This window comes from Glandiceps talaboti, chromosome 1 (assembly GCF_964340395.1).
Source record: "Glandiceps talaboti chromosome 1, keGlaTala1.1, whole genome shotgun sequence".
Classification (NCBI taxonomy): Eukaryota; Metazoa; Hemichordata; class Enteropneusta; family Spengelidae; genus Glandiceps; species Glandiceps talaboti.
In genome coordinates, this window is record NC_135549.1 from 26,504,569 (window position 1) to 26,528,534 (window position 23,966).

The 23,966-nt window shown below is 37.4% G+C and overlaps 1 protein-coding gene across 1 annotated transcript in view; it reads left to right on the forward strand.

Moving 5' to 3' along the window:
• The first annotated feature begins 262 nt into the window (after positions 1 to 262).
• LOC144432559 (aggrecan core protein-like) overlaps positions 263 to 23,966 on the forward strand; it is a 93,223-nt gene continuing 69,519 nt past the window's right edge. Inside the window, exons 1-3 of the mRNA XM_078120803.1 lie at positions 263 to 277; positions 761 to 819; positions 21,956 to 22,231. Coding sequence (XP_077976929.1) covers positions 762 to 819; positions 21,956 to 22,231 — 334 coding nt within the window. The 5' untranslated portion in view covers positions 263 to 277; position 761. The remainder of the gene's footprint in view (positions 278 to 760; positions 820 to 21,955; positions 22,232 to 23,966) is intronic.

Sequence of the window (23,966 nt, forward strand, 5' to 3'; positions counted from 1 at the left end):
ATTTATTTATTTATTTACTAATTTGGAATTTCCATGCTCCGGCTTCAAAATGAAAAAAAATACACACATGTCAAACAGGACAATTTTAATTTTTTATTGATGGGTTTGTACCACGTGAATGTGTAATTTATGTATCCTAAAATAAATATTGAGATATTCCGATGCGTGTTGTGTTATTACTCGTCCACGTAGGTGATCACGCTGATACCATTAACTATAAATTGCTTCGTCCACGTCATCAAAAGAGAAGTGTTGGCTAGACGAGAATCGGAGACAGGTAAGAAAACACTTTCAAGATGCTGTAGACACTTTTTATTTTAAGCTTTTGGATAGATATCCAAATGTAATGCAACTCGACAATCAACATTACCACCTTATAGTAATCTGATTAAACCTGCACTGGCTGCAACTTGAGTATTGTTTTTTTTGTCAACTTGACAACCAAAAATGTATTCACTGAAAATTGTTGAAATACCAATAAGTAGATATTTTGTATGCCAATTATCGGTCTATATTATCTATATATTATATATTACTAACTTAAACTCGGGATCTATTGAGAATGGTGATATTTAGATTCGCATCCGAAAACCAATTTTAATGGACATATTGCACCATATTATATGTACTACTACACACATATGTTTACTCACATGTAAACTGCACTGTTAGTAAAATGTTTGTTGAGCCGGAAGGCGTTCTGTTTGAGGTGAAATGGTTTTATATTGTGACAATGACCATGAATGATTTATTTTTTCAGGATGAAGTTTTTGGTGTTAGCAGTCCATACCATTTTAATTTCTTTGTCCGTGGAAGGAGGTATGTTACTTTAATATGTCAACAGAAAATGTAACACTTTCTAAAACAACAATATGGTTAACAGAAACGTAGTGTCTATGTATCTCTATGACCAAAAACAACACTCAGTTCTGCATTCCGAATTCGTCTAAATCAATACCTTACTGCAATAGTTATAAAATATGTATGCTTGACTGGGACTACAGATTCCGTTTTCCTACCACTACTTTTTGACCTAGACCTTGCCCATGTCATTTAGAAACCTTCTCTAGCATTCCCACATCCATCATTTTAAGGTGTTCTTCAAATGCATATTTAGTTGTTTAAATGCTTGGTAATGTATAGTACTAATGCACCTCTTCGTACAACTTATTCTAGAAACAAACTGTTGTAGTCAAATGAGGTAATTCTTATGTAACTTTGATATAATAGTATTCCAAGGGCACCTGAAACATGAGTAAAGTGTTAACTAATGAGTACAAAATATTGGTTTAAGCAGGATTTCCGAACAAATGCCTAAAGTGGTAAAATTCCTGTTAAGAGTTGGCAATATCATTTATTTTGTTGTACTGATTGTTCGGAATTGGTTGTCATACTACAGATCGATCTCTTCCTATTTTATTTCTCTTAGCGCGTATACATCACTGGACAATCATGTCTTGACGCGCTCACGGTCAGTAAATTAAATTTAGCATAGTCGACGAGTACGGTCATATTTACTACACTGCAAACCGGAATACAAATTTCAAACTTAGTTTATCATGTACATATGATGTTCAGTACTCAATATATGGTATTATGAAAGCCATAGTTAGATAATTTCAATAATTCATAGAGTCGCAAACATTCATATGCCTGGAGTGCTAAAATACGTGGCCGCCGAGTGAAAGACAGGGAAAACTTAACATTTTTCCTGAATGTGCATAAAATTCGAAAAAGTCAAATGATACTTTTAGGGCGACATAGTGAGAATGTCATCTCAAATATTTGTTGAAGTAACAGAAAAACAAAAAAGTTAAACCAAGGAATTTCATGAGGTGACGAATATCCATAGCGATGCCGTGGTTTTGTGTAATTTCGACTTATAATTTTCAAATTTTGCATCCATTTTCCGAGTATAATAGGCAAAATTCGTATCGTTTTAGAATTTTGAATTAATACTCTGTATTATTGTAATATGTATTTGAGTATGATTTTATCGACGAGTATTCTTAGGGGCGAAATCAACACTTCAATGTAGGATAACAAACTAAATTTCTTTAGTTAGACCTCGGACCCCCCCCCCCCTCCCTTCTAACTAAATTAAAGTGGCCACAATTGATAATTGTTTCAGCCAGCGCAGTCAATATTAAATCAGTATGTAGTAGTAGATAGTACTATGAATACAAGGCCAGTGTGCATTGAGATAATTGCTCTTTTATTAACACTTTCTCGTCTTTGCAAATGGCTAACTTTACAACATTATTATAACAACAACAGTAGAAAACCAGTATACAACTGTGAACATTCTGCCAAGATCTCTTGGACGGCCTCAAAATACGTTTATAGACGGCATTACTCTGTTATTTTTTGATATTGATCTCCCAGAGCTTGTTTGTTAGTCTCTCAAAATCATTTGATGGCGTTTTGTACATTGTGGGGAGAACGTATATACATGTACATATATATGGAGACCGGGAGTGGTGAAATGACTTACCAAAGTTACCTGCACTCAATCGTCCGTCGTCCGAACACAGGCACTGTCAGTGAAACAACTTTAAAAAGATTGAGACGTGCGCATGCATACACACAGAGAACGTCATGGATTTTGACCTTTTCCCCAACATATCTTCAGTTTCATGCATTTACTTGGAGTGAACATTCCTACATTTCCTGATTGGACATTTTTCCGAATTTCTATTTCTGTGCTAGCATTGGGTTTCAAAAATCATTAGCCACATTTCTCTTATTTGGCTAATGTTGTCCATTTTCCATTAGCCACAAACTTTAAACGTTGAAAATATTACATTGTTACAGTTTGCCTACATCAAAATATTGATTCTATCATGCTAAACTAAATTTTGCAAGTTTATTTATGTGTGTATTTTTATATTGTAGATGCTAAAATAGGAATTTACATTGTAATGATCCTTGCTACATTAGATCAACCACATTCATCACATCTTTTTAATCCTTTTTCTACCCAGAGGATAATTGTTTGTACACAAGAACAGGTTACAAAGAAAGAGGATTAAGCTCTCAAAAGATTTCTTTGAGCAATACCACTGACCAATCTCGGCACTGTATAGTTTTTATTTTGTAAATTTTAGTTGTTGTTTTTTCTATTCCTGGTGTGAATCCAGTTCATTATTCTGCAACTCTTTATCATATGAATGAACGACACAATATTTCAATGGGATACATATATTTTGTTTCACTATTAAATTTGATCAGGGATGAGCAAATATATAAGCTTAATAATAACAATGTAGATGTACCGACAGGAGTACCTTTTAATTTAGAATATAGAACAAACTTTGATTGTCATGAGAAATACACAAGATTTTGATGCAGCTTGATCGGAACTACTTAATAATTGCGATAGCATGATTGTTTCAAGAATAATTTCGATAATAACAAGAAGACTAAATTGACACAGGTGTGCGCGGCAATAAGGGCACCGGAGAGACGACGCAAAATCAAACGACGCGACGAATCATCCAACTGCAGCTAGCTAGCTATACAATCACCGGTCGTAGAATTTGAGTCGCGGATTCGTCAGTCGAATTTAAACATATTTTGTGTGAAACAAATTACAAACAAAACTAAACCTCTTAGAGTTATACTATTTGATATTATTATATTTTTAAGTTACATAAAATAAATCTTTGGTAGAAATGTGAAAGAAAACCATCATTTTATGCTATGAAATTTGGGCTATGAATTACTGAATACGTTCATAACTTACGTCGCAAATGAAAATAGATCTAGATGTGATCGCGCGGTTTCTCTATTCAACTTGGGAATATTTAGGAATGTTCCTGTACTTGCGGACCAAAATGAACTGAGTATTCTTTCAAAGTGTCTTTTTATCGGCTATATAGATGCAGACATCAGATGTCAAACCGTACTTCGATTACATAACGTAATGTTACTTCAACCAATGCTTGGCAATTCCCAATGCAATTGGCATGATTGGTAGGCCTGCTTCCCAAATGTATGCTGGCTTTTCAACACATTTCTAACTTTGATACGATGGTCCGTGACCACATGCGTTTCGCCTATATTAACTTAGGTGGAGAAAAGAAACACGAACATATGAAAGAAGCCCGCCCTCTATCTCCAACTATTGCTTTGTTAATGTATACCACTCAATTGCAGTGTCTCATAGTTGCCGTTACCCTCCTTTGGTACATATTTGAACAGTTTTAAAGTACCAAGTAGTATAATTTCGCTGGTAATTTCTGTTTTTATTAGAATAAAACAGGCTGGCTTTGTACCTTTCATATTTCCACCCCTATTTACTTTCTTTCTACCACCTTTTGACAGCAGAGTACATACATAACACTGACCCACTCGACAATGTTCTTCCCACATTAAAACACACTGGTTATGGTTCATGGGGTTTTTGACATTTGTGGAAGTACTCACTTGTACTCTTTTACAATATTTACAATAGGGAGTTCAGAATTCAAAATGACGCTCAAACGAATTCATGGTCACTGTAAAATGGTTTTTTTTTTTTTAAAACCAACTCCGATTGTCGTTTGGCAATAAAATTAGGATTGGTTTGGAAAGGGGGTAGATTTGCAATGATTTAGCGCCATAAAAGCTTATGTTGTGTAGTTTTCGAAAAGCACGCCCGGTGGGAAAGACGCCCAACAGGCGACTTCGCGCCATTGCCGTACTTGGCACTTGATTCTTGTGGGGTGTCTCTTGAAAACGGGAATAGCGAAGGGAGAGCCAATCAAGTAAGACCTTTCAAATCTAGCTAAAATTATCATACTTAAGTCTAACAGCATACCTCCAGGCTCAGGACACTCCTCCAAGCTGGGCACCTCCAAGCTCAAGACGGCCCCAGGAACATGTTCGTGAAATGCTTTCGTTTATCCTTGTGTTGTTTGTGTATCGATACCGTTCGCTTAAAGTGCTGTCCAGCTGCTTTTTCATTTTCATGTTTTTAAAGTTTTTAGGAATTGAAATCATTAGGTTGTCCTTGTAAACTGTATTTTACCTCCTTGCTTTTTATCTCTTAATTTCCTTAACACGTGTCTTTTAATAATATGTTTTAAATAATATTGCATTTCGTTCACTTTTTCTTGTTTTATTTTGTTCACTTTTTCTTGTTTTATTCTTAATGGATCATTGACATAATAGTAATAAATTACAATTACTATATTAATTACATGTAAGCTTGTAAAAGCACAAAGCAAAAGACCGAAGGCCGTAGAAAACTTTTAATAGACGTGGTATCTACGTACACAAATACGTTGCACTCTGACGCAATGCAATCAGTTGGCAAATCACTTGACTCGCCAGTTACACAAAGAATCGACGATAACGATACTATAACAATACGATTTTAGACCGCACATGACTATAACATTCCAAAACCACTAACAGAGTATCTCTTACAATTAGTGTGATTCTCACGAAAAACACATTTGATTTTAATGGAGAATTCTACACACAAACATGTGGATGCAGCATGGGCTCTTCTGCAGCACCCGAAATAGCCGACATAGCATTCCATGAACTGGAAAGTCGCATTATTGAAATCTAAAATATCACTCTGGACACGTTTCAGGGATGACGTATTCATGATATTCTGTGGCATCCAAGCGGAACTAAATAATCTGAGTGAAAAAATAAACCAAATGCATCCAACTTTCAAATTTTCGTTGGAAAGCTCAGATCAGAAGTGTAACATCTTGATCTTACAATCCACACAGGTCAACGACACCACCAAGACCAAATATTGGATATCAAAACTCATGTTAAACAAACGGACACATTCCAATATTTACACATGCCACCCGGTTTTTAAATGGTTCATTTAAGGCTAAACGATCAGATACATACGAACATGTAGTAACGAAAAAGAATTTGAAATGAAAATGAAATTCTTCACTGAGAAACTGGCGAAAAGAGGCTATAGTGAAACAGAAATAAATAACTAAATCAAGGGAGTCCACTATCGTAACAGAGAGACATATCTCGAAAGCCGGACACCCACAAAGGAGATCCCATTGGTCTTTAAAACAGCACACAGTCGTCCCTACATTAACATATCTCATGTACGAGATGCAATAACTAAACACTGGGCCTTAATATCAGACAATGAGACTATATTAAATCAATTATATTCAAAAAGACCAATCATAGCACAAAAGTGAAACAAAAACGTAAAAGACAAATTAGTCAACACTAAATTAAAGCATTCCGAATTTAAAAATCTAGCGAAAAAAAAGAACTAGATGATAGGAATACTGAAATACTGGCATCTCTACTTGATGAACAATACGAGTAAACTCTGAGCAAACAACTTTGGGAAGGTGAATTTATCACAACAACCGCGACTGATGAAGAGACCCTCAGCTGGTTTCGAAACGTTCAGCTAGAAGGATCAACTATTACCGCTCCGGGAACGTATCGCCAATAGTTTCCCTACTCAAACCAACCCAAAATTTTAAGGGTTCCAACCTGTACGTAACAACCACGTGCACACGGCTGGTCATCTCTAACCCAACTACCATACAACCTGGGGCGCGTTCGGTAGTCAAAACGTTTTGTCATTGTCTGGCCAGGGCGCCCTGGCCCTGCTCCGAACTGTATCTTGCATGTTGCGCGTGAAAAACAAAAGATGGCGGCACATTCAAACAGAAGATTGTCGAATTTTGTGTACATTCAGCACTCATCATTGAAAAGACGATGCACATAGTTAAAGCACACCTTTGCAGTACTGTCAGGATGCTAGAATCCCTAAAAAAGGCCTGTTATTTATGCATACACTATTTTTACACTAACGAAGTGATCTTTGACCTGTGACCTGACCCCAAGTTTATCTTGCATCGCTCAATGTACGTCAAATCGACCGTACCATTATCCCGACGGGTATTCGTATTTCTAAATACCGTTGCCAATTGTAAATGACCAATTCCATGAACTTTTTTGCAGTGCTGAATCAAAACTAATGTTCACTAAGTAATCCTACACAAAAACTCAAGTTCGCCGATGAAGTGAGAATTCGTGGCCGCCATCTTGGCTTTTGGCGAGTCACCTCACTCTTCCGCCTTCCTTCGTCCCGGGTCGCCCGCGAAAAACTATGACAATTAGACGTTCGGGAACAAAACGTTTTGAAACGTCCGCGGGCGCTTTGTCTACCGAACGCGCCCCTGGATGAACGGACCCCCCCCCCCCCCATAGAACGCCATCTCCGTTTACCTGTCACTGCACATGCGCAAACAATATGTATATGCGGCCTGAGCTTGGAGGTGCCCAGCCTGGCAGACTGGAGGAATGTCCTGAGCCTAGAGGTATGCTGTTAGACCCTGAAAATTATAGCCAATAAAATTAGCTGTAAAATGATATGTGTTCAATACGGATAGGGCCGACATTTCTAGTACTAAAATAAGATTGAAGTTTTTTGTCTCGTGATTTCATATTTATATACGGTAGTTGTCTTTCTAAACAGTTATTTTTAGATCAGTTGGTATTTAAATTACGTTTCTGTTTTAGTATGTCTTTGACGAGCTCCCTTTATAAAAACGCCGTACAAATTTGGATGTCAGCGTTCGACCGGGCGCTCGACTTAACTGACTGGGTGAAGCTCAATCACAACAATCACGTACACAATGGCGGCTGTCAAAATCGATGACGCAATTTTATCATATTGATATGGGCGTGTCAAATTTCAAGACGTTTTAGTTTGTGGGTCCAGTTCTTGTTTCATTTTGTTTCTATGAGTTTATTCAGCAAGAAAGCAACTATGTGTTCTATGATTTTGTACTTCCTACATGCAGTGCACGTGGTGATCGTAAATGTTATCGTTACAACTTACACTTAGTATACAGTCTATATTGAACTGGAAGCCATGGAACTACTATTACACGTTCCGTGTTCCGTGTTGCTAGTTTGTGTTTTGAGGAACATTTCTAAATACACGAAATCAGTTATTGAATGTTTAGTGGAGATTGATATTCAGTTTGAAAATAAAAAAATAAAAATCCTGAACTTGTATTTTACTATTGTTTTTGTGCTTGTCATTTCGTAGTAAGTATGACCACCGGCTGCGTCATGTTTATGTCAACCCGGAAGTATGAAACACGAAGTGACTTAGTTTTACATGTAATTAGTCGAAATTTTAATTCATACTACTGGTAACATTCAAATTTATTTTCTTTTATGTTGGCAGTATGGAGATTTGCCTTATGAGAAGATAATTTTGGGGGGTTTTGGTCTTTAAAAATCTATAATATTAAAGATCAATGTGTACTAGAAATGTTATACACAATTTAATAACTGTTGATATATCTTTCTCTACTTAGAGTATGGGAACTACTCTCACAATCTGTGATAAACTAGAAAGTCTATTGTCAGGAAAGACAACATTAGTAGAGATAGGATGTGATGTTCCTTTGACAAATGAGCTCCTTCTTAGTCTTCACAGTGGACTTTAGACCACAGATACAAATATTCAGCAGGTGTTGCCCAGTGTCCTTAGGTTATTTGAGCCGAACATGAACTTACCATCCAAAGTTAGTAATCTAGTCAGGAAAGTTAGGAAGATGATAGATAGGGAAGACGGGAAGGGAATGAAGCAGATATTATGGAAGCTAGTATTCCAATTACAACTTCTATACCAAAATTGTCATCTACTTTTCAAGACAAACACATCACACCAGAGATATTGTATACACGTAGCTTTGCTCAGAATGAAGATGGTACAATGAACCTAGAGGTTAGACAGATACTAGAATTAAGGAATTTCCTGGTGAGTCAACACCTTGCATGGAGTCAGGCTACGAAGTAGTTAGGTGTACTTATATTAGGAACCAGTGACCTTAGTGTGTGAGCAGTTAGTCAGCAATGGACACGTCTACATAATAAGTATTTGAAAATTAAACGAAGTGGTAAATTACCATGATGTAATGATGTAGAGAGCTTTCTAAGTCAACCCTATAAGGCACCAGCTAGAAAAGTTCAAGATAGAGTTAGTGGTGATGAGAGTGGGGGAATTCTAATCAAGAAGATGGTACAAGTAACATAGATGTGGAAAATTTAATTGGAAGATTTACATGTAGTCTAGCTGACAGTTATGAAGAAATAAGTAATCTAACTCAAGCTATGGAGGAATTGTCTGAGGAAACATTAGCAGCTCTAGAGAAATACAAAAGATGGAGAAACTATCAGAACAGTACAAACATAAGAGAAGTCTCATTGCTCAGTTGAAAGAGAAAATAGCATCATTATCATCAAGAAATGTAAACAAAAGAATAAAACGACGTGATGATCAAATATCAGAGATAAACAAACAACTCAGAGACAAAAATGAAATTTAGATAAAGTAACAGAGGAAACACAGAAACTCAACAAACAACTGGATCAGATATTAAAAGAAAAGAAAAATCTCCAAAAAAATAAAAGCTTCTGGAAGCGAAAGGCTGTGACGATTGAGGGAAGTAATCAAATGAAATTAGAACATGCTAAAGAACAAATATCTGAATTAGAAAATGAAAATCAAGAAATCAAGGAACAAATCAATGACATGCTTGACAATGAACCAGACGTAAAAACATTCAAAGATGGAAAATATACCCGGTTCGACAGTATACGTCAGACGTACTATGATCTACTGGTTCATAATGTATCTATTGAAAGCTGTTCTGCTTTAGTTAAATTTGTGCTTAAAAACCTCCTAAATGTTCATGTTGAGAGCTAGAGACTACCTTGCAAATCACTGACATCAATGATGCAAGTCGAAGCTTTAGTGATTGCAGAGGCCCAGGCTGCTTCCAAAACCCTAAGAACAACCACCAATAAACACTCTCCATTCAGATGGTACTAGAAAGAGGTGTATTGATTATGCTGGGATCCAGGTTACACTCACATCACTCTCCTTAGGGTTCCAAGAACTCTTGAGAGGGAGTGCTGATGACTATATATCAGCCACCATGCACACCATCCATGAGCTTAGTGGGGCAATCTCTGAAAATGATATTGAACGTCAAGAAATATATGCACAACTGCTCCTCCACAGTAAAGACACAATGAGCAATCGTCATGTAGTGAACAAAAAAATACAAAAGCAAATTAGAAGCATTGAGAGGAACATTACTACCAATAGTGGAAAAGAACTGGGACAAGTTAAACGAATCTGAGAAAACTAGTATGAAAACAGTAACATCACCTATTGTGTGGTGTGCATGTCCTTAGTGGTTTGGCAACAGCAGTCAGTAACTCAAGTAAATGTTTTGAAAGTGAAAACAAAGATCAATTGAATACAGAGAAACGACCACTTGGTAACCAGTCACACTGCTTTTCACTTCTGTACCGAGGTAGTAAAGCCTTCACCAACTCTGGATGTCAGAAATCAGGAGTTTTCACTTACTTAGATGAAATAAAAGAAATAAATCATCCAACATCATTTCAACACCATAGATTTAACATAGCATTTCATCAGGGAGCGGCCGTCTATTACCATAGTAACCATATCTCATACTTTTTGAAGTCAGGAAGAGTTGACTCTATGAACAAATTCATAAATGTAATAGGTTCCATCCATGACATGAACCCACACTGGCTAGAATTAAAAACATGTTTAGCTGACAATGCAATAGATCAATCACCATTGTTAAATGAAACATCATACTTTTTTTTAAATTTTTGTGCTAGGAATTCCTCCCAGCGATTTTCTGTTATGCAGACAAATACAAACAAACACACACAAATGCTACAGATATCCATTCGGGTTTGGGACTACGTGGCAGGGCTATACTGCACGCTCTTTATCACGTTGCTGTGGAACTGTCAAGGCTTTCCCAGTCAGGCCACAGCACAGGCTATCCCAGAGTCAACCAGGCCCGGCCAACATAGCACCTACGGACTCCGTGTGAGTAATCTTGCCCGACTTTTCGAGTCCTACCAAATTCGCACTCGTTTTGTGAGTGAGACAGCCTACCCATTGAGTCTGTAGAACACTCGCCCTGGGTTTGGGTCGGTCACAGAATAATCCCCTGTTTCCAGTTGGATTTGAACCCGTGACCTCCCGACTGCCAATCCTGTGCGCTAACCACTACGCTACAGGGAGCCGGTGAAACATCATACTTAACTGACACAACTGTAACCAAGGATGAAATGTACTTACACTCATTTCCAAAGGAAAGGGATACAGAGTTTGATGCCTTAACCTCCAAAGCATTACAGTCTTTTTGCAAATCTATGATCCCTGTTGTAGATAGATCTAGACAACTAAAGAATCAACTACCCGGGGGGGGGGGGGACGAAAACCAACCCAGTAGTATTGATTGATGAGGTGGGGAATGCACCACTGACTAATATACGATCTGAAAGTGACTTTTCTGACCTTGATAGACAGATAAGAAGAGCCCCTCAAAAAGGAAGATTATCAAAAGCAGGAATCGTATTGTATTTTAGAAATAAGACCATATAATATATTACTACTCTTCCCCCCAAATTAAGACAAAATACTTAAAGGTCGCAAGAAAGAAGCTCCAAAGCGTAAAAAAGGGAACAAAATTATAGTAAGGATCTGATGAAGAAAAGACGACAATTACAGAGAATGAGAATGGAGAAGAAACACAATCAACTACAAAGAAAACAACAGAGGTTAGTTCAATTGGAACAGGATTAGAACAGTATTGGGTTAGGAAAAGTGAATTAGAAGTAGAGCAAACACTAAGAGAGATGAAGAGAAGTGAACAAGTGGAAGCACTGAAAGACCAGATTTTGTTTCATGTTGACCTTTTAAAGACAATACTTGTAAACAAAAAGCTAAGGAAGTGGCAGGATCAGGGGAAAAAACTGACAATACCACAACTTGCACAGAATCTAAATAGTAATTCTTTTAAATGGTCAACCAAAGATGATGTTGCCACAATCGATAATAATCGACCAAACTAACTCAGGGGTACTGCAGAACTGACAAACTTTATTCAAGATCAACACTTACTCACACATTAACATACATTAGCATACATAGGCATTGACATCTTTCAAAGTAAGTATAGTATGGTGTTCAATGACAGCTAATCACTACATCGTCCTTCCTTTGTAAAAGAGCCTGTAATACTCTTATGAACATTTGAATTAGATTTGTCAATAGAATTATCTCAAAGTTCCAAGTGATTTTAATTTCGTATTAACGATTAATCAGGTGACATCATAACTTGCTAATCATACTTCACATGCATGCTCCACAACATGAAACAACAAACTGAAAGTATCATTAATCAAAGTTCTTAACTATTGAAGCATGGGGTTGACTATCCAGCTTCAAGACAAGTTGAGGATTATTCTGCCTCGTTGTAACTCATCCAACTATCCCTATCCTATGAAAAATATTCATCAAATCAAAATCGGACAGCCTTTCTGATGACGCGTCCACTTACGCGACTGGTGATTGGTTGAGTTGTCGATGTACGTGTGCGTGATATGTATTGGTGAGATATTGCGATGGTGAAGTTTCTCTCTTTGGTGAACCGTCCAGTATTTCTTTTGGAGAATGCCTGATGTGAGTCAATGGTAACAAAGTTGGTGTACCGTCGTGTGGCAATTCATACTGTGGTACCAATGGCGTTTCCTTTGGTGTCAATAACAGGTCTCTCCGGTTTCTCCTATATTGTCTGTCTTCAGCTTTCACAATATATGACCGTGGTTTTGTTGTAGGTTTTATTACAATTCCAGGCTTCCATGTATTTTCCGATGTGCGCAAGCGGATATGATCACCTGACTTTTAATCTGCAAGTGGTTTGGAACCTCGATCATAGTGAAACTTCTGGGTGACTTGGATTTCTCTCATTTCATGCTGCATGTTATTGCCCACCTCTTTGGGATCAAGGAGTGATATCTTTGTAGGAATCAGTGTCCTGGTCCGTCTAAACAGCTGAACTGGTGACACCATTCCTCCCAGGGGTGTGTTTCTAAGTGCTAGTAGAGCAAGATATGGATCTTTATTATCATATTTCGCTTTCTTTATTAACTTTTTCACCATCTGTACTGCTCTTTCCACCATGCCGTTGCTTCGTGCGTATCTAGGGGATGATGTTATGTGTTCGAAGTTGTATTTCTGAGCAAATATCTTAAATTCTGCATACTGTGGGCCATTATCCGATATCATCGTTTCAGGAATACCATGTCTAGCAAACTGTTCCTTGTGTTGTTTTATGATGGCTTTACTTGTGGTATCTGTGATTTCCGAGACTTCTACATATTTTGAGAAATAATCTACGAGCAATAGATATTTTTCTTTGTTGCATTCAAAGAGGTCGGAGCCTACCTTTTGCCATGGTCGGTCTGGTATATCATGGTTTATGAGCGGTTCCTTCTGTTGGTGATTTCTAAACTGGATACATGTTGCACACCTCGTTATTACATGTTATTTGTGCACTCATTCCAGGCCAACACAGTACATCTCTTGCTCGTTTCTTACACTTTTCCACTCCTAGATGACTACTATGGATCTTTTCTACCATTTCTCGTCGTAGTGATGCTGGTGCAATGAGTTGTTTCTGTTTTAACAACAAACCATCCCCAACACTTATTTCATCTTTGAATTGGCAGTACTCTCTGATATAAGGATCCACACCATCTCTTTTATCCGGCCATCCACACATTACTGTAGATCTCAATTTCTGCAAAACTGGGTCATTCTTTGTTTCTTCATTGAAAATCGATATTTTCTTGTCTGAATTGGCATATTTGACAAAGTGTGAACTTCGAATTCATCTGTACATTCCTCAGCTGTGTTCTTAATTGGTGATATACTTGGAGTGTCTGCTATATGGAGATCCTTACCAGGTTTGTATTGGACGTTCAAATTGTATCTTTGGATTTTGAGCACCATTCTTTGGATACGTGGCGGTGCAGCCGCAATAGACTACTTTCCAGTGGCTTATGGTCCGTTTCTCTGTAGATTTTACCATATATGTACTGCATGGTGGAATTCCGTGCATCCAAAGACGATAGCTAACATCTCTTTTTCAACCTGTTCATAATTCTTTTCAGATGTATTTAGAGAGCGAGAAGCATATGCCACTTGCTGATTTTCTTGCATTAAGCAAGCTCCTAAACCTACAGATGATGCATCAACTGACAAAGTTACCAATTTGTTTAGGTCATATAGTACTTCAGTAAGTTGGTGCCTTGGTAATGACTGACTTCAATTCGTGTGACATCTAGTGTGTTTTTCCTCCCAATGCCATGCTACACCCTTTTGATTCAATTCTCTCAGTGGTTGATTAATGGTAGAAAGGTTAGGGATAAATTTGGCTAAATAATTCACCATACCCATAAATCTTTGTAATTCTTGAGTGTTTTTTTGGAACAGGCATTTCATTGATAGCCGTTATTTTCTCTTCATCAGGACTAAGTCCATCCGGTCCAAGTTTGTGTCCAACATATTACAAAGATACATCATTAAACTTTACATGTTACAAAAAATCAACAGAAAGTCACATTACATACATATATGTAAGATATAAGGTCCTAACACGACAAAATATCAAGGAGTGAAAATAATATACAAACGAACTTTCCACTGTAACTCAACAGTGGGCGTATAGATCGATATTCTTTTCACTGGAAATTGATACAATGTTACGACGTGCTGGCTGGTCGCCTCTAAAAATAACGGCGCCAAAATCCAAAATGCAGCGCAGACATAAATAAAGGGCTTTTGCAAGAAAATTATCCAGTTTAGGCATCTCCTTTGTTCATAAACATTAATACACTGGCACAATAATATGGAGCCTGTCGCCATACATGTATATCTCGTGCGCAAGGACACAGACAAGTAAGAAGATTTAAGAAGACTTACTTGTCTGTGGCAAAGACGAACAAAATTGTTGTAAACCAGACAGTAAGATACTACCTTATGAATATCCATTAGTCGTTTTGCCAAATTTGACCCTGTTGTTGACCTTTCACGCACAGTCGGTGCTTCATGGACTAGGAAACAACGACGTACCGGTTCGTCCAATCTGATTAAAATCTGATGTGGTGAAAGCGGCTAGATAGATGCCTTTATTTACCTCTATTTCCATCGTTTTGTGTCGTTTGTTTTGTTCCGAGTGATCGCCGCCTTCCCACATCTGAACCTGTACTGATAGACATTCCCATTGAATGTCGACAATATTGTAAGGTACTGTTTTCACAACCAAAAGCACAATCAGCACGCTTAAATTTTTCCAGGGTGTGCAGCTGCCAACGTAACGCTCATCCTGGTTGGCCGAACGCAATTGTCTATTACATATAGGTTCAGATGTGGGAAGGCAGCGATCACTCAGAACAAAACAAACGACACAGAATAATGTACATATAGAGGTAAATAAAGGCATCTAGCTGCTTTTACCACATGAGATTTTAATCAGATTGCAGTTCGTCCCGCAAGGCAGTGTAGGTGGAACCATTGGAGTCTTGCCCGCAAAAGTGGCCTCAGAGGAAAATAGTGTACATCCAGACAGTTGTTGTAAAAATGAATAAATATTGATTGAGATGCCATGGAAAAGTGTCGAATAAAATCGATGATCAATTCCATTTCCTCGACAATTCGTCTCATTCCCTCAACAATACATCTTGCTCTACAACAATGTCATACTAAAACTGCAAGCATGGTTACACGTTTCTTCCAAAGACCAATGCTAGGCATCACCGTAATCATATGTGGAAAAGTTACTACTTCTAAGTGTGTTGCTGTCTGCGCAAACTGCTGGTGAACGATATGGCTAACATCCAAACCGAACACAATAAAGTGGTTTCTAGGCCTGTTGCCCCCCGACCTTTTACAATCTGGCCCGTTGTCCCCTTGCCTCATGATCAATTTGTCCCCCCCCCCCCCATATATCAACATACTCCACATCATAAATTTGGATTGATCATGAATGTTATTACATGTAATACGTCCATGGATTGATCTCGAAAGCATTCTGTCAGGTCAGTACATATTAGTATTGAATCTAGTACTGTATTGCTGTCGACCAAATAGGTGTTGTCATTTTTATTCAGAGAGTTACCACCTGTGTATTGTTTTAGTTTTGCAGACATGTCACCTTTCCTGCTGACAAAATACTTGTTATGAAATAATTATGACCACATTCCCTTTCATACCGATGTAACACTCCAAATAAAACCGATTAGATGGAATGATTCATAGTTTTAAAGAAATTTATCACATGCAATCATGGCAGTTCCTTTAACCAAGGGATAAGGCACGAATCGATTTTTGTTATGCTTTGTGGTTGGGTACATATCGTCACACTTCCTTCATGTAATGAAACCTCAAATCAGCATAATGGTTTGGGTATTTTTACACAATTTACGGTAAAGTATCTATAGCATTCTATATAAGGCAATGTCAAAGACATGCATGATTATAGATACCGTGGCGTACGTAGTCTGTTCACGAGAAAGAAAAACTACTTTACGAGTGGAATAGAAGAACCATACCGATGGAAATTATATCGCGTAAAACTAAACTCAAAGTTTCTAAAAGTACTTTGATTCACCTGAGGATAAATGCCGGGGAGCAAATGACCAGGGGACAAAGGGCAGGGGCAACGGGCTGGGGTGACAACGGGTGGGGTGGGGGGCTAATTCCACATAACCGAATAACCGAATTTAAATGTTTCATTGCAACATCTACTAGCTATGAGTCGATGATGTGGCAATGCGACGCAATTGCAAGTTCTGGAAGTTTGTTCAGTCTGCTATAGGATATGCATGGTTACTATGGTTACTATACGAGAAGAACGGGTAGATAATGATATTCAACTGTAAGTGAAATACACCCTGGATAAGGAACAGACTTATCAGCAAGATTTCGAAAAAAAACTTAACTTCTCAGGAGCAAAATTAGTCGGAATAGGTTAAAGCAAGAACATATAAAAAGCAAAACAAATTGTTTAGGACTATTTAGAATTTTTTTCTTGATAGAAAACGCCCATCGGGTAGATTAGAAACGAAATGTTTGTAAACAAAGGCATACACTAGTCAAGTTGAATAAATAACCGACGCTATATGGTGATCATGAGGCATAATTTCCATAATAAAAGAAGCCACATACAGAGAAAACAGGAAATTTAAATACAATTTCCAATTGGGAAGGAAACAAACAACTCAACCAAGGCTAGAAATAAATTAACTGACAATTACTGGTATGAATGAATTGAATCACCAATCAAACACTTTGTATTAAGTGTATTTCCTATCACCCAGTCAGGGCATGAGGCAACAATTCTGGTGAAATCCGAAAATGATAATGATATACAGGTAATAAAGGCCCAAGTTAGATGAATATGTATGAGTCAAATGTACATACCTACTTCATTATCAATAGTATATATTATGGGTATAAGGCCAGAAATGGAATGGTTAAAAAATAATATATTATATGTATGTACTTGTACAATTTCTGGTCTTTTAAAAAATGAAACGTTTTTAAAAATCACAGAAAAAGTTTATATAAATAAGGAAGACTCCAACAAAAAAATAAAGATAAAGAAAGTATACGGATAGATTTAGTCTGTAATGCTTTATCTGTTACCAACATTAATGGAACATGATCATAATCATGATAATGGTGCAAAATCGACGCTCAGTGCACTCGTGCTTAAAAGACGACAGCTGACGCGCTGCTTGCCGTGCTCGAGCTCAAACGCATTCCATGCTTAAACTACAGAGGGGTAGGACACGGCATATAGAATATTCAATAGCTAGTATGTGTGAACAGATCGTCGATTTGCTAGTTTCATTGGCTGGTATCTTTATTCAAACGCTTCCAGCCACACCCAGGAGAAGTCCCTCTCTTCTCGCGGCTGGGCTCTCAAGATGCTATTACACTCCTTTTTTGAATATATTATCGTCGTGTAGTTGCTAATTTAGTATGGTGATATCTTAGTATTTGCGAGATATTGTCAGACAGTCCACGCAATGATAGGGGAGGGAAGGTTGTTGTGTAGGAGATGTACAGGTCAAAGTTTTACATAACATTATTATTATGCAACATTTGTCATTCAAGTTTGGAGCTTAGCACTGGCTGTGCATATGACTATAAGTTTATGAATATTATTGTATTCATCTAATAACGTACTTAACTGTGCGCACTTAAATAACATTCAGCGTCTAATAATTCAAATCGAACGAGAATATGTCATTATAATGTGGCGGGCAGCCTATCAACAAATTCTAGTACTTGCCATTTGTATAGAACAGTTTAGTGCGCAGAACACAGATAAGTGTTAAAACACCTCAGAATCCACAAGAGTATGTACGAATGTAAATTATTTATTACTATATGCCAGTGTAACTGACCGTGACTTCACATATGTTGGACGTGTTTAAGTGTTACCTACATACAGGTTATATTTGTCTGAACAATAACAGGGCTCAGCGAGCATGTAATTGATTGATTGGTTGATTGATTGATTGATTGGTTGAATATCTGACTGAATGATTGATCAATTGAATGATCAATTTTTGTGGTGCAATATGACATATTGTGTGTGATATTGATCAATTCACTCATTGAGTTTTGTGATGATAAAACATTTCTTTCCCTGGCTATTGTTCTCTCTGTCAGCTGTATGTAATTCTTTCTTTATTGACTCAACTGACTATTGACTTATTGACCTTGTCCATTCTTCTCCTCTTATCTGAATTTATACACCCCTAGTCTTATAATAAATCTGTAATCTGTCTTATATGCACAATCAGCAGATTGCTTCAATCCGTCATTTTCTAACGCAACAGGCCACCAAGACTCTTGTCTATGATTACTGCAATAATAGTCTTCTTTCTGGTTGTCCTAAGAATCATATTAACAAGCTACAGCACTTATAGAATGCAGCCGCACGCCTTGTGTGCAAAGCCAGAAAGTTCGACCATGTTGAACCACTTCTACACTGCTTGCATTGGTTGTCGGTCAACTCTCGCATACAATACAAGGTTTCTGCTGTTTGTTATGACGTTTTGGAGGTGACCGGTCCTGGATATCTTTGTCATCTTCATATTTATGCTCCTCATAGACGACTTAGGTCTTCTTCTGACACACGCATCCTACAGATCCCGCTTGCCACTAAGAAGCTCAATGAGTGTTCCTTTGCTTACACTGCTCCTTCAGCTTGGAAAAGTCTTCCCCACAGTCTTCGTCATTGTCACTCTAAGTCTTCCTTCCACTCTTAACTCTCACTCACTTACGTACTTCTCCCGACATCCTTCCATGTTTTCAATTGTTTTCTATATCCTCATTGTGTCAGTCATTCTGTGTCTGCACCTGGAGTTCTTCGGAGAACAGGCGCATGATAATTTCGCTTTCTTCTTCTTCTTCTTCTTCTTCTTATTATTATTATTATTAATTAGTGTGGATCAATTACCGCAATAAATTGCTTTTTGTCTAATCTTCTTGGGGATTATTACACTGGACAAACAGTCCATCATGCACACACCAGTAGGACTCTCTTAGAATATACTAGTTAATGCATAAATGAGTGCGATAATCTCCCAGAAGAAAAAGAGATAAAGCAAATGTTGATGTACGTGATCTCTTGCCAATTATAAGATTAGGGGTGTTTTAATTTAGATAAGAGGAGAAGAACAGACAAGATGTCTTATTTAGTCAATAAATAGAGATATTACATACAGCTTAAAGAAAGAAAAGTAGCTAGGGAAAGAAAAAAAAGTTCTTTGTCATCACAAAACTCAATGAGTTAATTGATCACTATCACACACCAAATACATTATATTGCACCACAAAAAATGATCATTCAATTGGTCAATCATAAATCAATCAATAAATGAATCGATATCTCGCTCGATCAATCAATCAATCAATTAATTGGCCAAATTCATTGTTCTATAATGATTTACAAAGTTGTCAATGACATTCTCTGAAAAGAATATTTGTCATGCACATTATTATTCTGAAATCACTGTTGTTAGTTAAAAAATGTCCTTGCTGACATGTATTAAAGTTAGCATAAATTAATTTTAAACAATGCAGTTTACGATGGTAAATCAATATTTATTCACATACAACTTCAAGATGTCTGCAACTTCAAAAAGATATTCAACAATACACTCACAATAATTGCGACATACATAACTTTAAAGCTTTGATTTCAACATTAATTTTATCGTGCTGGTTCTGATCAACAGCGGTAGATAATATAACCAGATTTAAACTGAATGCCTTCCGTAAGGATTTATACAAGAAATTTAGCTCTATATCAAGTCCCAATGAAAGTTAGTTGTCAAAAATGTTGTCCAAATGCCTGCCACGCCTCCTATTCTCAGCACGGGAAAGCTTGCCATCCTCGACTTCACTCGGCTTTCGTGATCCCCTACATACCCAGGATATGGCATGTGCGTGTTGAACTTCCTTCTGTCCCACCACAAGTTTACACATTCTCAAGATTGTGTTGTGTGGCGCGCCCTCACTGTACACTAATTATATACAGGTCAATGTATAGGTCACCATTATTGATACATTTCCGTGACATTTTCTTCGTAGGCTAGGCGAGGCTTGGTCTATTTTCCATATTTTGACCACACACATTTGGGTATAAATTATAGATAATTACACTTGATAAATATGTGAGAGTGTATTTATATCCTGAGATACAGAGCTAGATAAATAATTATGTACAAGCCTTGCAACAAACAGCGATCGAGAGAAATCGGAAAAGAACACGGTAAAAAGGAGATGGTTCGAGGTAATACTTCCTAAACTTCTAATCAAAAATCTAAAAAGACACGATTTCTCTTTATTCATCTGCGCATTAGTGTGTGAAATTTGAAAATGATAAGTCCATATTTGACGAAATTGAAACGATGATAAATATTTCACCTCTTTGTGAACTCCGCGCTCATTGTAAACCTATTTTAAGGCCAAGAAAAAAAATTGTTTTCTGGTGAGTTTGAATCACTTAAATACCCTGCCTCGGTCTTCTTTTTTCTCGTGTTTGTGCTGCCTATGCAGAGTGCAGATCCAAGAGAAACACAAAATAAGGTTGGCACACGAAACCCCTGAAAACAGAGTCTTTCACAGTAGTGTAGAGCACGAGTATAAAGTTGACGTCAGATTCAGATTCGGATCTGAGGCCATCCGTCTGCCTCGGTCTTCTTTTTTCTCGTGTTTGTGCAGCCAATTTAGAGTGCAGATCCAAGGGAAACACAAAATAAGGTTGGCATGAAACCCCTGAAAACAGAGTCTTTCTCAGTAGTGTAGAGCATGAGTATAAAGTTGGCGTCAGATTCAGATTCGGATCTGAGGCCATCTGACGCTCAATATAATGTTCATTAGATAATATTACCTGAATCTGAATCTGAATCCAACTTTATACTCGTTCGATCGATTAATTAATCAAATTGGTCATTAATATTCATCCGATTATTACCAAAACCTAATCAGTTCTGGCCATTACCCTACGGAACACGTCTATGAAATGTTGTTCGAATTAATGCAGCCGTTTTTTCGGAAATCGTGATGCAGACACACACACATGCACAAACACACAGACTTCATCGGTATATTATAACCTTCCTTATGGAAGGTAAAAAGTGCCAGAATATCCTTCTGTTACCATTGTCATGATTATGGAAGAGTTAGGAAGTGACAATAGACTCACTTTCGCAGTTTTTGGATATGCTGTTTTCGGAGACATATGTACACTGATTTTTTGTAATTCATATTTAAGATATTGTTAACTACTTGAAGTTTCATATCTACATTTTGAACGAAAACTACTATTTAGTCCATATAATTGGATTTAGTCTATGTGTGTGTGTATATATATATATATATATATATATATATATATATATATATATATATATATATATATGTGTGTGTGTGTGTGTGTGTGAGTGTGTGTGTGTAACCTCGCTATTTATTTATCAGTATGTATAGCAAATCTACCTATGAACTAATTTCATTCCTCTTTAGGAGAAATATTCCACTCTGATGGCGGACAAACGTATACTTTGAACTTTGAGGAAGCTAAACAAGAGTGTGCGAAATACAATGCTGTCATAGGTACATACGACCAACTGTATGAAGCCTGGGAGGAGGGTTTTCAAAAATGTCGAGCTGGATGGCTTAATGATGGAAATGTACAGTATCCAATGCAAATGAACATCGGCGGTTGTGGTAATTTTGTAGGACTTGTTAATGTGGGATATAAGGACAAGTCAAGTAGCTACAATGTGTTTTGTTATAAAGGTAAGTATTGAAACAATCCTCTTACGTTCATTAGATCACATGATACAGTAATAAAGTTCCAAATGGCAATTTGGTATCAAAAAAGATCATGTCCTACCAGCTATATCCAAGTAAAAAGTAATCATGTGGGTCAACAGGAATTTGACGGTAAGCCCGTCTTAAATCCCTTTTATACAAAAAACAGCCTGGGCATTTCTCTCTGATGAGATTTGTGAGGTTATCCACAGTAGGGTACGACAGTGAGAAAGGGCCATCCAAATAGTTATCAGTAGGTATACCATCGTTGACTGACTGACCTAGGGGGAAACTCAGGTCAACGACAACTCGTCTATCTGGGGAGTTTTTCTTTTCCACCGTTTGAAGTGGTAAGCACGATTCCCTTATCAAAGGGGTTCTGACTGAAAGGGCCCACTGTACCACCCAGTGACACCTCCTTATAGATGTACCTGTCAACATGATCTGAGTAAGTATACGCTGATTGATGATTAGTAAACACCGGACTTGGATGGGATTTCAGTGGCCACCAATACTCAAGGAAATCACATACTTGTTTGTCATCATAAAACTGCAGTTTGGTTCTCCAAATGGGGATGTATAAGTTTGATTGAATCGGGATTTGTAAGCCCTCATAGTTAGATAATGAAGAATTGTAGACCTTGACGTGATCAGTGATAAATATGTCTGCTGTAGGAGACAATGTAGGGGGCCACCCAGCAGTGATGAAACTAGTGCTAATAGGATGAAAAATATCAGCCTCTGGATTCAGTGGTGTCGGAGATGTAACCCTCATCAGTTGTAGCGATTAAATTGTTTGCAATAACAGGTGCTGTACAAACTTGCAATAAAGTATTATGAGAGGTTGTGAAGTCCTGATTGGAACCTGGTTCAAAGTGTTGTACTGGTTGAGGTAAGGGAACCGCGTAGTCACAGCATGTACCATTTTTAGTGGATAAAGTATTAGGAAAAACACCATTGTCAGAATGCACTGTAAATATTGAGTAGTGGCTGTGCACTGCTGTGTAGATAACTTTGGTGTACTATTATCCAAAGTAGGTGACTGATCATTGAATGACATATGCAATGCATTTGGAGCTATTGAATGTTGATTCATATGCATATGTTGACTATTGTCCTTGGTGGAAACTGTATTAATAGACTGAGAAACTGGACAACTATCTGTCACTATGGTGGAGGATAAATTATCATTATGGGTAATTCTCAGGGGTGTGACAATCTCTGTTTCTGGAAACTTGGAACTAGATGGATGAATATCTGACACTGATTGATTGTCATTGATAATATCTATACTGGGTTCTTGTGGTAATGTCAAATTATTATTCTCAGTGAAACAGTGTGGATATACTGACTTGTCCCTGTCATCTACCACTTCAGAACTTAAGAGAATCATTATGTAAAGTACACTTACTCCCATAAGGGTTTATCTCAGTATCAACATTACTTAATGTACATGCATTGGTTGCTTGTGAGGAGAAACCATCTTGAATACCCTCATGAACAGAATCATTATGTAAATTACACTTACTCCCATAAGGGTTTATCTCAGTATCAACATTACTTAATGTACATAACATGCACTGGTTGCTTGTGAGGAGAAACCATCTTGAATACCCTCATGAACAGAATCATTATGTAAATTACACTCACTCCCATAAGGGTTTATCTCAGTATCAACATTACTTAATGTACATAACATGCACTGGTTGCTTGTGAGGAG